Source organism: Neopelma chrysocephalum, unplaced genomic scaffold (genome assembly GCF_003984885.1).
Source record: "Neopelma chrysocephalum unplaced genomic scaffold, ASM398488v2 Primary Assembly neopelma1_179824, whole genome shotgun sequence".
NCBI classification, from domain to species: Eukaryota; Metazoa; Chordata; class Aves; order Passeriformes; family Pipridae; genus Neopelma; species Neopelma chrysocephalum.
Window position 1 is genome coordinate 18,874 of NW_020937574.1, and position 16,071 is coordinate 34,944.

Here is a 16,071-nt window from a genome sequence, read left to right on the forward strand (position 1 = left end):
TCCATACCTTCCTTTATTATTTTCTATTTATTCAAATGGGCTTTGAAAAACGAATAAAAAGCAAATCGAATGAACTTTAAAAAATTATTTTCTATTCAAGTTTTCTGTTTGTTTTTAAAGTAACACCTGCTTCTTTAGATCCAACACAACAATATGAAGACAACGTTTAAAGGCTTCCAGAGTGACAGCACCATGCACTGTACTAATAATATAATATCTCTATGAACTATACATATATATATCAGCACCAACACACCGCACGGAGCACATGCAGGAAGAGTCTGTTTCACATTACATCAGTCTTTCAAGTAAGCTGAAAAATATAATTTTGTTTGTTTTTTTACAAACCACAGCATCATAAACAACAATCTATCACCAAAATTAATAAGAAAATTCTTTGGTGTGCTCTGTACTGTTCCAGGGGAGGGGGAAAAAAAAGAAAGAAAAAGGGTGATGTCAGAAAATAAATTAATTCGACTGTACAAAATAATCGCGTTCACATACACGTTATTAACAATGACAAGACGACATCTACCATTCACGGCACACAAAACACATTTCGTCGAGCCCTGGGGGAGGGGAGGGAGGCTGCCGCTTCTCCTCTCAGGGTCTCTGAGGAGGAATTAGTGCTCTTTACTTCATTTGCGCCCTGCGCCTGGCTCCTGACGGATGGGCGACAGGCCGGAGTGTCCCCCGCGCCCCGCAGCCCCTCGGCCGCTGGGCTGGGCCCTTGGGGCTGGGGGGCAGTTAGAACCCCGACGGCAGCCTGCTTCCCCACCCCTCGCTTCTTTCCCAGCAGCTCCTGTCCCCTCCTCCCAGGTGACTCTGCCGAGCCACTTCAGGGGGATGGTGAAAAGCGCGCAGGCATCGGCTCGGTTGGAGAGAGGAAATAATATATATAAAAATAATAATAAAAAGACAATCCCTCTATCCCTGCCCCCTACTCCAGGACTCGCTGGACCTGGGGGGCTGCTCCCCTTCCCAATCCCGAAGGGGCTGGAGGGAGGATGAGACAAAGTCTTCCTCTGCGAGACAAACTTTAAAAAGCAATAACAACCAGAGTATTAATAATACCAAGCCCGAGAAAAGGGAAATTCGCTGTCTGTCTTTGTGTTTTAAAAAAAAATATATCCAAAATGTATCACAATATCACAGTTGTCAAATAGCAGCGGGTTTCTCTTATTCTCTGGATTAGGAGCCATACACGTACAAACCATGTAGGAGTGATAAAGGAGTCCTGCATCTTTTGTCTTTTCTTCCCTAAATCGTTTGCACATGGTTAGGACTAAGGGAGAAAGAAAGAAGGCTGCAGAGAAAACGCCGGGTGCAGGTGGGACCCACTGACTCGGGAGAGAAACCATCAATTACAAAGGAGCTGAACTTCAAGAGGGGTAGGAAAATGCATTTATTTAATTTTATTTTGAGGGATGCACAACCTGTCCTCGATTGGCTGGATTTTAGCAGGTGCTGCTTTACAGTCAGGAGGCTGCTGCTGACCTGGGGCTTTACCCAGGCCAAAGAGGAGGCGCTGAGTGGCAGCTAAGGTATTTAAGAGCCACTCCAGAGAGCGGCTGGGCTCTGCCAGCTCGCAGCCTTCACCAGCAAACTCTCTTGATAAGAGCAATGGGCACGGGCAGGATAGGAGAAGGATATCTCCCTTGGCACTGTCCCCCTGCACACCGTGCAGCGCGAGTGGCTGAGATGGCCCAGCCTGGCATTACAATGCTTCTTCTTACCAAAGGGAAAAAAAAAAGGTCCAAGTCTCTTTAATTAAATTAGTTACCGTATAAACACCATAGGGTTTCATACATGGAATAAATAGCGCGAGTCAAACCTGCTGACACTTCCAGAGCAACCCCCCATGCCAGGTGGCTGCTGCAGCCCAGGCCACTGTGGTGGGGCTGGGCCACCGGCGGCAGCTTGGCGCGGCTCAGCATGGCCCTAGGGAGCAGTTCTGCCCCCCGAGGTCCTATGGGGCTCGTCCTCCTCGGAAGCCGGGGAGGTGTCGCGGCTGGAGGGGGTGCGGGGCCGGCGGGGAGCCCCCCCGGCCTGGCAGACGTACCACTCGCTGAGGTTGGTGACCGGCGGGGACAGGGCGGCGGCGCGGCCACGGGGCGGCTCGGCGGCCGGGTCGGCCTCGGGGGGCAGTGGGCAGTCGGGGAGCCCCGCCGCCGCATAGCCCTGTGAGCCTGGCGGCGGGGAGGGCGGTGGGGACTTGCAGTGGATCTTCATGTGCTTCCGCAGGGAGCTGGGGTGGGTGTAAGACTTGTCGCAGCCGCGAATCTTGCAGTAGTAGGGCTTGTCCGAGGTGTGGACGTGGGAGTGCTTCTTGCGGTCGCTGCTGTTGGCGAACTTCCTCTCGCAGCCGTCAAACTCGCACTTGAAAGGCTTCTCCCCTGCCGGGACACAGCAACGGCACGGTTACCGGCGGGCGGGGGCTCGGCCCTGCCCGGAGCCCGCCCGCCGCACCGCAGCCCCTCCGCAGCGCGGCCTCCGGGAACGAGCGGCAGGGCAAAGCTTCTCCTTCCCTCCTTCTCCTCCCCTTTCCCCTTTTTCCTCCCCCCTCACGACAGTCGTGACATGCCCGAGGCTTCCGACCTCTTCCTCGTGTTTTGCTGCCTGTGACACGCTGCTGGCAGCCTCCAAGCCTGAAGCCGGGGCTGGCGGCGGCAGGGCCCCCCCGGCCTTGTTTGCCCTCTGCGGCGCTCCCCTCGCACACGAGAAACCTTCATTACCGCTCTAATGACCGAGCCCAAACAAAACCTCTCAATGCCTTTGCCTGCGAGGGCTGGCGTTTGCCGGCAGCCTGGCTCGGCTGGCACATCTCCTGCGTAATCCGTTCCCAATGGGCACTGCGCTGGGGGAATAATTAGTTTGGGGGAAATAAAAGTAACACCTGTTTAAGCATCCCGATATAAAGACAGAATACCCAGCAGCTCGGATTGAGAACCTGCAAGATGGGGGGATCAACCCGAACACTGGAGATGAGGGCAGCAGACTGCTGTTACCATAGTTGTTTACCTCGGACGAATTTGGATCTAAAAATGTCTGGATTCTCTGTTTTAAGTTTTACACATTGCTTAACAGTTAAAGAGGTTGTGAAAATCACACCCTCGTCTCCACACATAACATACCCTGGAATATATATGTTCTGGTATATATAGCCGTGTCCCAGACCGACCCTTCCCCGTAGTTCCTGAATGGGGTTGGGTAAATGCCTACTGCTGGTTGACCAGAGGAAAAAAAAAAGTGGCCGAGCCCTGTACTGAAGTTTCTTACAACAACTTTTTCTTCCCCTGCCATGCACATGTGAGTCTGAGATAGACCTGCACTGATAATCCTTATCATGTTTATTGCAACTCTTGAATAGGTTTATGAACGACTGATGTGTATTTTCAGATCTGTTTTGCTCTGAATTCTCAGAAATAACAACCCAACAGCTCTCTCGGTGGACATTTGCTCATTATCACCAAGCAATTTTTACTGCCCCTCACATTTGTAAAATCATGTTGCGTTTAGCAAAATAACAATGGAGATAAGAAAACTATTTTTATTTTCCGAAGCTGTTTCTCGGCTGTTACTATAGAAACATACACCTCCACAGCCTATTTATGCATCAATTTTTTCAATTAAAATCGTCTCAGCTACCACCAATGTGGTAGCACTAGAAAGTGCAAGTTTATCTTTTTAAAAAAAAAGGAGGGGAGGAAAAAAGGAATTAAAATTGTACCTCGTGGGTTTTAAGTGCACGAAAACCCCTGCACACCCCCCGAGACAAATTTCCAGTCACTTTGTTTGTTCATTAATTACTATTATCTTTTCTGGTAAAACAAAGTGAATCTACCAGAGGTTTTGCCTGGTTTCTATCTGTGTTACTCCAAGGATGCAGGCTCACACATCCTGCTGCTGGCAGCGGCCTGCAGAGCCCCAAGCCAAGCTGCCCTGAGGTGCTCCCTGAGGTGCTCCTACCATCCGGACCGAATTGCATCCACTCATTTGGGGCTTTAGGGAAGTGTCTTTCCACATGGGTTCACACATGGCACCCTCACCAGTCTCCAGATCTCGATGATCCAATTCCCCATAAATCCAGGAGTGGGGAAGGTCCCAGTGTGTCCCCATTATGCTGATGAGGGAATAACGTCAGAGTTTAACTATTTGTAGGTGGTTTCAACCCAAAGAAGGGGGCGAGATGCCAGGTGCCATCCCGTAACTCCTCCCGGCAGTAGCAGTGCCGGTGGTGGGGAGGGACACAGAAGGGTCTTGGGGTCACTTTTTTTGGAGGGTGGCAGGGTGTGGAAATCATCAGAAGGAAGCCTCATCTTCAGTGAGGGGGCAGCAAAGTTGCAGGAGTGAGAGGATCCCCACTTCCACTAGGACACACCAGGGGTGGCAACAGCAATTTGTCCCCAAAATGGGAGAGGAGCTGCAGAGTGGGGTGTGCAGCTTCCAGGGTAATGCTTTTGAGGAAAAAGGACAAAACAAAAACAAAACCAAAAAACAAGCAAGCAAACTCCTCCTGAATTTACCAACATACTCTTCTTCCTGCAGAATTACCAGAAACACATAAAATCTCCTAATGATACAATTATGGTGTTGTTATTCCCCCTACACACACCCCTGACTGCCCATAATAAACGAATAGTTTGTAAATCTCTCCTGCTCCCAAGCTGCACATGACTAAATTAAAGTTGAGGAAGCAAAATTACAGCAATTAATCTGACAGGCATGGGCAGAAGGTTTGGGATCCCTCATCCACTCGAAGGCTCTGCGCGGGGAAAGACTCATGACCTCTTTGTCCTCCCGTGGGCCTGAGCTGTCGTTTTAGGTGGGCTGTTGCCCCGAGCGCTGCTTTGTTGTAACGCCCCCTTCTGAGTGGATATAGCCTTTCCCCGTGGGCCCATGCGTGGGCACCCTCCCGGGGACTGCAAGCTGAAAACTCCAAATTTCCTTTGCAAGGGGCCATGTCCCACGCAGGGCCTCGGGCCAATGGTCTATCTCAGCTTAGAGCTGCAAACTGTGACCAATACATATTTGGGTTATTGGGGGGGAGGGTGTCTTTTTCCCGCTGAATCTCTCTGACCACTCCCAAACCTCTCCCGGACTCGTTCCCACTTTCCCCCCCTCAGCCCCCTCCCCTTGGAGCTGAGATGGGTAAGGAATTGAGAAGCCCAGGAAAGTCTGCAGTGAAGTTTTGTTTTTCAAACCAAGGCAGATGGAGAAGGCTATAGATGACAAAACCACGGGCCTCCAGCACTTAACTCATCCCACGGTGCCATTAAAACAACAAGAATAACAACAAAAAGTGCCAGACCCCCCAGGAGAAACCTTCCTCCCCCACCCGCGGCTCTGGGTGCAGAGCGCCGGGCACCCTCAAGGCTCCGCTGCTACCTATGGGCTCATGCCTGACATATTCTGCAGATAAAAATCTATAATCCTTTCAGCCATGGGCCATTTGGTTTTACATCAGAACAACACGTTGCACGGTCGCCGCTTTTCTCTTCCCGAGCAGCACACAATAAATCAAGAAAGCAATTACGGCAACTCCACTTCCTTAAGTATCCTCCGAGGAATAATATTTATCTGCCACTATAAATCCCGGCTTCGTTCGTTTTTGGCAGAGTTTTAACACCCAGATGGAAATGCGTATTTCGGAGGTGGCGACAAATGGGGAGAAAGTGAAAAAGAAAAAAAAAAAAAAGAAGAAAAACCCCAAAACAAACACAGAAAGAAAAAATACTCAAGGGCTCATACACAGCCCGAGCCTCTCCAGGGCATCTCCCCCGGGTGCCGCTTCCTCCTCCCGCAGCCCCGCCAGGCAGTCGGGGCAACTTTGAAGTTTCCTTCTCAGATCACCAAAGGGAGTGAAGCGTCCTCCGGTGAGAGCCTTCCCCCGCCTTGCTCCGTGCTCTCCGGCTCCGCGGGCACCGCCGCAGGCGGGAGGAGCCCGGGCAGCACCAGCAGCCTCGGGACAGGGGTCAGTACCCGCACCCAGCGTCACGAGCAGCCCCGGCAGCGCCGCCGGCATCCCCAGTAGTTACGGCAGTATCGCTAGCTCAGGCAGAAGGTACCCCCGGCAGTATCGGTGGTCCCACTAGGAGGGACAGCTCCGGAGCGAGGGTAGCCCCAGGAGCGCTGGTCACAGGGGCAGGTCGGTACCCCGGTACTACCGGCAGCCCCGAGCGCTGCCGCCGCCCGCAGCGCAGGGGAACTGCGCCCCCAAGAGCCCCCGCGGCCCCATCTCGGCCGGGCGAAGCGTCCTCCGTCCGGCTTCGTCCCGCCGGCAGAACCAGCAGGAAAAGCAGAATCGCCGTTCCTCGGCGCGGGTAGGGAGGTGGCAAAGGGCAGCGCTCCCCAGACACGGGGTGAGCCCCCCGTGGTGCCCTGGACAGGGGCGGAGGGAGCCGCGACGGGCGGGTGCTCGTCCTCTCCCGCTCTTCCGCAGAGGCTGCTGCTCATCTTCCCCCAGCTCTGCGTTATTTATTAATCGTTGTATTTATCCGGTGGTGCCGGGATGTGGGGAGGTGGGTGGCAGAGGGGGTGGGGAGGGAGCTGCCCAAGGTGCAGGGGGATTGGGGGGGGGCGACGGGACACGTGTGTGCGGGCAGAGGGGCCGGGTGCGTGTGCGTAGCTGTGTGTGCGTGGCCCGTGTGCTGCCGAATTACTTATTCATGAAAAAGTCACATGTCCGGCGGTGCGTAGGAGAGGAGGAAAAGAGGAGGAAAGGAGGGAGAAAAAAAAAAAAAAGAAGAAGGAAACCCTTGCAGGGGCGGGGGAGGGGGGAAGAACAACCTACCTGTATGAGTCCGCTTGTGGATCTTGAGGTTTTCGGAACGAGCGAAGACCTTCCCGCAGCCGGGGAAGGGGCAGGGGAAGGGCTTCTCTCCCGTGTGCACTCGGATGTGGTTGATGAGTTTGTATTTCGCTTTGAAGGGCTTGCCTTCGCGGGGACACTCCTCCCAGTAGCACACGTGGCTGCTCTGCTCGGGCCCGCCGACGTGCTCCACGGTGACATGGCTCACCAGCTCCTGCATCGTGCTGAAAGTTTTGGAGCAAGGCTTCCTACCGCCCGGTGGCGGCGGCGGAGGCGGATCCCGGTCGATCCATTTGCAGATCAGCTCTTGCTTGATGGGCTGTCGCATGTACCGCAGGAAGGCCCCGGCCGCCGCCGCCGCCGCCCCGACGTGGGCATGGTGGTGGTGGGGATGGTGGTGGTGGTGGGGATGGGGGTGGTGCGGGTGCCCGTGGCCGGCCGCCGCCAGGTTGAGGTTGACGGAGCCGTAGCCTTGCAACGCCGAGGAGGAGGAGGCGGCGGCAGCCCCGTAGTGCGCCTCGGCGCGCCCGTAGAGCTCCCCGGCGGCGGCCGCCAGCCCCAGGCGCATCTGCCCGTTGAGCGGCGGGTGGCGGCCGGCGGGCGCGCCTTGCTCGCCGGACGGCGGCGGCGGGAAGGCGGCGTGCGCCCCGTCGGCTGCGCCGTAGGTGCCCGCGGCCGAGATGAAGACGCCGTGGGGTGGCGGGTGCGGAAGGTGGGGGGAGCCGACGGGCGGGTGCTGCTCTCCCAGTGCCCCGTGGACGGCGGCGGCGGCGGCAGCGGGAAGCTCCCGCCGCAGGAGGAAGTCCCGTCCCGCCGCCCCCCCCCGACGGGTATCCCGGGAGGGCGGCGGCGGGCGGCGCGTAGGCGGCGGCGGTGGTGGCGGCGGCGGCCGTGGCGGCGGCGGCCGTGGCGGCGGCGGTGGCGGCGGTGGTGGTGGCGGCGGGCGCGGCGAAGGCGGCGGCGGCGGCGGTGAGCGCCTCGGGTGTGAGCTTGAGGGCGGCGGGCTGCGCCATGTGCTCGGGTCCGAGCGGCGTGAGGGCGCCGCCGGGGTCGCCGCCCGCGTCCCCGGGGTGGAGGTGGGCCGCGTGGTGGGGGTGGACGTGGTGGTTCCCCAGCCCCGGGAAGCCTGTCATGTTCTGGTGAGGATGGGGCTGAGACGCTGCCAAATCCGCTAATCTCAGTGTCGGGTTCCTCTTGCTCAAAGGGGGCTCCATAACGACACAGCCAAGCCCATCTACGCTCGCTGTTGTTATTTTTTTCCCTTTACCCGCCTTCAAAAACATGTATATATTAAGCGGCTCTTTAACTTCTTTTGTCTGCGCTCCGAGCCCCGCGCATCCCTGGCCCCGCTCTGCCCGCCCGCGATTGGCAGAACCCTCACCACACTCCGGCGGCGCGCTGGGGAATACGGCTCGGACACCGCGCCGGAGGGATTGGACGGATCTCGATGATTGGCAGCGGCCGGGGCCGCGCGATTGGCTTCCTTTCAGGCCGCGGGCCCAGCGGGGATCCGCCCCCGCCGTCCCCCGCGCCCCCCCCCGCGCCGCCCCCCGAAGTTGCACTTGCAAAACTTCGCGCAGGGCCCGACGGGGCGCACCCGCCGCCTCCCCCCGCCGCCCCCCGCCGGCAGCACCGGGCAGCACCGGGCGGCAGCTGCCTCTGCTCCCCCGGCACCGGACGGGGCGCCCTGCTCGCAGGCGCCGCCGCGTTTACGTTTGCGGGGCCGTGGGGTTTCTCTGCTCGCCTGGAAAGAGCCCACGCGTGGGGCTGCTTCCCAGGTCCGCACTCGGTTTCTTTCTCTTTTTTCTTTTTTTTGGAGGGCCACTTCATTCATGGATGAGGCGGGAAAGCACGCCCTCGTACAACGTACGCAGCCCCACACCCACGCGAGGCCAAGGCAGTGTGTACTCACGCCTGAGGTAACACTAGAGGAAGGCAGCCAAAGTTTTCCTAAAAAGAAAACGGCGGGGGTTGGGATTCCTTTCCTTTAGAAAATAAACGAGTAAGCAGGGAGGGAAGGAGGAGGGGGGCAAGTGGCACATGTTAGGGCGAAGTTTTGGGAGCCTGCGCTCGCCGCTTCTTTGGGGCTTCCTCCTCCCGCAGCCCCTTGCCGCGGCGCCCCGTGGGAAGAGCTAGCCCTTGACCCTCGGGGGGCCGCCAGCCGTACCCCAAGCAGCTGCCTCCACCTCAGCCTTAATTCTGCAACGGCGAAATAGAGATGGAACTGCCGCAGTGACACCGGCCCGGAGCATAAACGCCCCTCGACGCTTTGGGATGTAGGGGGCAGAGGGGGGAGGTAGGATGGGAAATGAGGGAGTCTCCCCTGGGGACTGTCAGCCCTGAGCTGCTGCCCTAGACGAAAAGGGAGGAAGAGTGGGAGCCCTCCTAAAAGGGGGCAGAGGTGGGGAACGGGCGGGGAAAGCGATGGGACCGCCCCTGGGGTGTGGGGTGTGGTAGTCCTCGAAAGTGGAGCTCTTTGTGGAGCGCCGAAACTGTCCCGTCGACACAAAGGATGCTGCCGTTCGAGGGGGGCGACTAGGCAGTGCCGGGATTTCCCTGCCGAGCCAAAAGGGGGAGAGGAGCATTGTCGTGAATTTTCTGTAGGACTGCGGGAGGAGAAGTAGCTTTTATTGATATATCATCTGCTTTCTTTAGGCTACTGGTCCCCTGGGAATGCCTTGAGCTCCTGCTCTCCTTGGAAAGTGCAGGCAGGCTGCCTGCCCTTCCTACCTATGAGGCAGTGAGGGACGCTCCTCCGCCACCCCAGGAGAGGAAGAGGTGTGGGGGATGCCAGTGGACGCCTACACACACCCTGGCCCTCCCCGGCAACCCAATCCCCTTGACCAAACTACATCTGCTCGTCTTGTCCGTTTCCCTATGCCGAGCCATGTTTAAAGGAAGCCTCATGCTGGTCCGGCATTTCCTGGGCCAGGCTCTAGCGCCCCCTCCTCCTTCCCTCCCGCCGCTACTCACGCAGGGAAAACTCGCAGGATTTGGCCCACGGCTGCCCAAAGGGTGGGAGAGGCTATAGGGAATGCTCAAGGGGGAGCGAGACCCGCCGGTTCCCTCTTCTCTCTCCCCCCCCCAGAGCCGAACCGATGTTCCCAGCTCTAGTGGCCACGTAGGGGGTTTCAGTGATTCTGCAAGGCAAGAAACGGGAATAAACGATCCCCGGGTTTTAAAAGGGACTGCTTGATGGTTTTATTGCACAGTAAAAACTTCTCGCTAACTAGCCGTACGTCTGTATGGGTATTTATATACGTATGTTTTTTATACGTCCGTCCAAACACTACCTTCCCTCCCTAAATTCTGGGCACGTTGCTGGACTGAGGTTCAGAATGGTTTGTCAGGAGATGCTGTGGAGATGAAGAACAGTATCACGGCTCCTCATCCCTCTCCTGTTAAAAGCAGCGTGACATGTATCTGTCATCGATTTAATATGTCTTAACTCAAATATATCCCCCGATCAATTTCTTTTTATGAGAGGCTATAAAACAATGAAAATATTTTATAGGTGGCTAATAGGCAGCTGACCCATGACTATGGGGAGGGAGGGGTTGATCGACACTCAAGTGGAAACCAGCCTATTTTTAGGACTGGCTGCAAACGCCAGAAAGCAAAGGTGACTGCCCGGGCCGGGACAGTTTGGACATTTCCATCTCCAAAAGTGCCATGAAGAATTTAAAGCTCATTGACTCACTGATACCAGCTCAGGCCCAGGGTGCCACAGCCCTCTGGACCTGCAACACAGGGAGGCGAGCTGTGCTAGCCCCACAGCCCCCAAAAAACCTCGGCAGCGCCCGTCGGGGGTCGGAACGCACCCTGTTCCCGCGGCGGAGCCGGCTGCGGAACTCTCCCACAGTGCCATGCTCGCCGGCAAACCTGCTAAGGGACATGGCGGGGGGGGGGGCTGCAGAGGCGGGGTAAAGCCTGGAAGCCTTCAGATTTGTTTCGTAAAGCTTCCTCTATAAACCGAGCTCGGGCTATCGGCTTTAGAAAGTATTTAACTGTAAAACGTTGTGCTGTGAGCTGCGTTATGTAAATGTATGCTAATGATCATGAACACCATTTACAAACAATCGTCTTTAATGCACGTCTTATTGATAGTTAGGGAGCAGGGAGCAATATTTTATAGCTTGTAAAGCATTCTTCTGGGGAAGCATTAGAAAGGGAACGCGATTGCCGCTTTCCTTGGCAAGACTTCCAAATCTCCCCCAAATCTGCTGAAAAAGCCTACCCTCCTCCCGACCCGTCGCGAGTGGCTTGCTTTGCTCCTGGGGCTGCCTTGCGGCATGGGAGAGCCCGTGGCGCCGTTCCCTCTGCGAACATGCTTGATTGGAGATGGATTCCGCCCGTACCAGGAGGGAGCGCCCCGAGTCATAGCCCCGTGGGGATCGACACGGGCAGGGAGTAACTACGGTATCCTCCTCACCATCCCATCGGGGGAATAACATGGAGGCACCGGGACCTCGGGCGGGAGCGGGTGGCTGCCCAGGGGCACGAAAGGGAAAGAGAGTAGCGATGTGGCAGTGAGACTCCACACCCCTCCTCTATGGAGGGGCTCAGCGGATGGATATTTTATACCCTTAAAAATTAAACTTCTCCTGAGCCAGATGTCGTCGCTCTGTGCACCCAAGTGGGAACCCGAGGGCTGGCACCCGGACACGAGTGGGTGCCGGCACCGTGCCCGACGTCGGGCTGCCGGGGCCGAGACCCACCACATCTATGGGACAGGGATTTACGAGTAAAAGTTTCGGAGCTGCTATTTTCAGTGAGCATCTCGCCAGGGAAAGAGGGGTCCATCCCCTTCAGGGTTTGCTTAAATAGGGACAAAATAAGGAAAAAAAATTCCATCCTTCAGTCTCTCTCTCTCTGTGTCTATCTGTCTGTGTGTCTGTCTATCTATCTATCTATCTATCTATCTATCTTTCTATTTATCTATGCCTACAGAGAAAGAAAGAGATAAAGAGAGAGGCGGTCTCAGGAAACCCAGGCCAAATTTTGCTCTGATCTCTCTCTCCCCCTTCCCCTCTCTCTGTAGCTGAACGTCACCGTTGGAAGAAGCTGTTGAGATAAATCAAATAGTGACACTTTGACGGCTTTACTTGTATAAGCAATATGGTTACCATATGGCATTGTTATTTATGAATGACGGCATAAATTGTATTACAAAGTCCATCGCCCTTTATTGGGACGCTTCTTCCATGCCTCTAACGTTTATGTGGGCATCTCCAGATGGAAAAAGGTGCATATAATAAAGCCCGGCAGTGCGGCCGCAGACCCCATTTTGGGGGCGTTGTGCCAGGTCTACACTGGCTGCAGAATGAGGCGCGCAGCAGGGAAGGGCGCGGGGCGCGCGAAGTACGCGGCTCTGCGCGTCCCTCAGCCGCAGCTGGGCAGGGCAGAGGCACCGGCTACCGCTCGGCCAAGGTTCCCGTCCTGGAAAAAAACGCTACACTGCTCCTCGGCCCCATCGCCTCACGGCATTACTGCCGAGAGAGGGGTTTTATACAGCAACTTCTTTTATACATACATATATATAAGTGCAACTGAAGAAACAATAAATATTAATGGCACGAAAGCGGCGTGCTCCTTCCCCCTGCCCCTGCTCTGCCTAGCGGGGGGTTGTTTTGATTTTTTTTGTTGTTGTTTTGCTTTGGTTTAGGGTTTTTTTTTTAAGAAGTATTTGAAGGTTACAGCTTTGGCTGAGATTTTCATTATTTCCCCTTTTTCTCTTACATTACACTGCCGGTAGAGCCTGACAAAGAACTTTTGTCCCGAAGTGTGTGTTTTACAGAGGGAGGCTACAGCACAACACATGTGGTCTTCACGGGTCATAGGTCGAACGGCCTAGAAGTGGCTCGAATCGGCACCATCAAAGGTAACCTGCAACTTAATATCCTGTTGATGAGCTTGTTGAATTTATGAGTGTCTGTGATACAGACAACGGTGCAAGTGATGCCGCTCAACTGGCCTCTCCTTCCCAGGCTACAGGCCAAGCGCACGCCCCCTCCTTAGCCCGCACCTCATCCCTGTTACTCTGCGGGAAGGATGAATTTTGGGGGAAAGACCCTCTCTTCCCCCTTTCCCTATCCCTCCTTCCCCACGGTGGGTCCTTCAACTTCTTTTTCCCCGATGAGGCCGTCGCCAGCCGCATCCTCTGCAGCCTGCGCCCCTACCGCGGTACCTACGGCTACCGAGGAGGGGTCGATGGAAGGAGGGGGCGCGGACACTCCCCAGAGGGCGCTGACGCCTCCCGGGAAAAGGGGTTAGCAGGCGAAGACGATATGTACAGTCCAGGGGAAGCAAGAAATTGCTTTCCCTCGCCTCGACCCCCCCACTAGCTCTCTCCACATCACCAGCTGGCAAGAAAAAGAGCAGAGCAGTTTTAAAGAGAATTTCGGAAAACTTACAAAGACATGAACGGTTTCCCGGGGAAGCCGGCGTTTGCTCTGCAGGTCTGGCACCTCCAGAAACCTGTTGAAAAACTTCTTTCAATAAACCGGTTTAGCACCGACTTTGGGTGACCGCTTGCTTTCCTCCCTCAAAAGCTGCCGTAAACCGCGGGCTGCGTTTGTGGCGGTGGCCCGACGAGAGAGTGCGGGGCTGGCTGCCGCTGCCTCTGCTCCCCCCCCTTCCTCCCTCGCTCCCTTCCCTTGTTACCCTGTGACATGGGGGAAAGAGGTTTTGCGGTTCAGAGGGAAATAAAGCACTTCTTAGGAGGGACGGCGACGTGACTTTGAACTTGGATCAGCTCCTCTGTTTCCTGCAGAGAGAGTAGGGCTGGAGCCCTGAAAGAATAGCAGAGCGCGGCCAGCCTACGGGGGCTCCGGCTGGAATTCACCGCGTCCCCCTGAAAGCGCCCCGGTGTCGGCGCCGCTGAGCGGGTAGAGCGAGGGGTGATGGGAGGGGAGGCAGGAAAAGAAGGGAAGGAAAGGAAAGAAAAGGGAAAGAAAGGAATAAAGAAAGAGAATAAAGAAATAAGAGAGAAAAGAAAAGAAAGGGAGGGAAAGGAGAGGAAGGAAGGAAGGGAGGGAGGAAGGAAGGTAGGAAAAGAGAAGATGAGGGAAAATAAAGGAGGAAAGAGAGAGAGGAAAAGAGGAGTAGAGAAAGAAAGAAGGAAAGAAAGAAAGAAAGAAAGAAAGAAAGGGAAATCCAGAAGGTAGGTATTTGTATGAATATTCACCTTTGGGGTTTTTTTTTAGCAGTGTTTTAACTGCGAGTTTTCGTGGACATATTTGTTCTTTTTCTGATCTCAGATGTAGTAACTTCTTTTAAATCGGTTTAAAAAAAAAAAGTGTATTCAAGCGTTTAGTTGTCCGTATGATTTTTTCACTTATCTGGAGGCAGACTACGCAGGAGACCAAACTTTCCTCTCCAACTAGTGCTCTCGAAATCCCCAGCAACGGTGAAGGACTACTCTCAGACCTCGTCCTCGAGAACCTTTCAGAGAAGGAAAATAGAATTTGTTCGAGGTCTGTCCCTGGGAGCCTGGGGGGTCAGGACAAGGACAGCATATGCTCCCAAGCTGCAGTCTGGGAAGGCAATATATGGGGAGCAGACACCCCTGCCTGCAAAGACGGGACCGAATGACGGAGTGGCGAACAGAAAAGAGCTGTTGGCATCAAAGGTGCAGCTCTGCATTAATATTCAGTTTATCTTCTAATGCCCATTTCGGATTAGAAGGAATCCCACTTCTCCCCAGTTTAAATCCTCGCCTTGTTCACAGAGTAATGTCCAGTACTGGCACATTTCAACCACTTTCGGACAGTCTTGGAAATATTTTAACCATTTAATGGCAATGATGGGGAAGACCTTAGTTGGTATGCAGTGCCTTTGCCTGCCTGCCTGCCTTCCTTCCTTCCTTCCTTCCTCCCTTCCATCTATCTATCTATCTATCTATCTATCTATCTATCTATCTATCATCTCTCACTGTAAAACCCCCGTTCGGATACTGGATCCAGGTTTGAGCCTGCCTATGCCTAATGCGGGATTTAATGTCATGAGGAGTCGCAGGAGAAATGTCAAAGGGAGAATTTCAAAAAGCCCCCCCTCAAACCACACAAACCACTATATTTTGGGTCGCTTCTCTGCCAAGCACAGAACTGATGGGGACTGATACGCCAAGGTTAAGTGCAGGACGGTTAAGAGGACAATTGTTATGCCGGGTTTTGATTTTTACAAAGCCTTATTTATTGGTGAGCTGCTGGCCCCGAGATGATTATTTTTCAGCCACTACAAAACAAACCGAAGCAGGGGCCAGACGTGTATTTACTGGAGGGGGAGGGGAAGGGGACTTGTTTGCTCTGTGTGTGTCTGCGGGTGCGTGTGTGTGTGTGTGCCGGCTTTATGCTTTTTTATTCCTGCCATGCAAGAATCCGGTTTCCAAATAACAATGGTAGGGTGGATTTTGGGGTTGGGATTTTTTTGCGGTTTTGTTTTTGTTTCTTTTTCAAGGAAGGGAAGAGACAAGGTAAACTCCTAAAGCATCTACTCTCAAATGCACATTCACAACACATGCAGATAGCAGATCGACTCCTCTGCTCCTACATAAATGGTTTAAAAGCCCAAACAACCAGGGCGACCGTTCCCTCTTTTATTTAAATTTTTATTTGATTTAATTTTTTTTGTCCCAGTCACCGTCGCCCCGCCAACGTGACTTTTATGTGATTTCCCCCCTCGCTCCCGTTATCGATCACGGGATTCATCTGCTTTAGCCGAAATGGGGAAAGGGGTTGCAGGGGTTATATTTTAAGACCCTCGCTTTGTTTGTTTGCCTCCCGAGGCAGTATCACATGCCCAAGCGTACATCGATATTTTCCGAGATCGCTGCGCCTCTCTCCACGCCACCCCTTCCCCTCGCCGCAGGGGGGGGGTTGAGGGTGGAGGGGTGACTCCCCCAAGAAATCAAGAAGCCACCGGCGGTGCGGGGCTGAAGGCAGTCCCCGGCGCGGCGCGGGGCTTTGCGGTGCGGTGCCAGGCGGGGGCCGTAGGGCCGCGGGGCGTTCGGCGGCGGCGCGGCGGGGCGCGGGGCGGGCAGGGCGCGGAGCGGCCGCGCCGCCATTAGCCGGTGGCCGAGGACGCCCGGATGGACGGGGCGGCTCGGGCCAATGAGCGGGAGCCGGGAGAGCGGCCGGGCGGCGGGTGAAGGCGGCGTCGGGAGAGGAGCCGCCAGTGCGGGCGGGGATAAGGAGAGAGGCCGGGGGAGGGAGGGAAGAGAAAGGGGGGGGGGAGGGGGGCAATAAAAAGCCGCCGCCTCA

At 55.2% G+C, this 16,071-nt stretch overlaps 1 protein-coding gene across 1 annotated transcript; it reads right to left on the reverse strand.

Moving 5' to 3' along the window:
* Positions 1 to 1,863: 1,863 nt before the first annotated feature.
* On the reverse strand, positions 1,864 to 8,260 carry LOC113962449 (zinc finger protein ZIC 5-like). Its single transcript, XM_027673204.1, is given in 3 exon segments — positions 1,864 to 2,396; positions 6,794 to 7,749; positions 7,751 to 8,260. Coding segments are annotated over 3 exon segments (1,755 nt in total). The 5' UTR covers positions 8,095 to 8,260; the 3' UTR covers positions 1,864 to 1,941.
* Between the last annotated feature and the right edge of the window lie 7,811 nt (positions 8,261 to 16,071).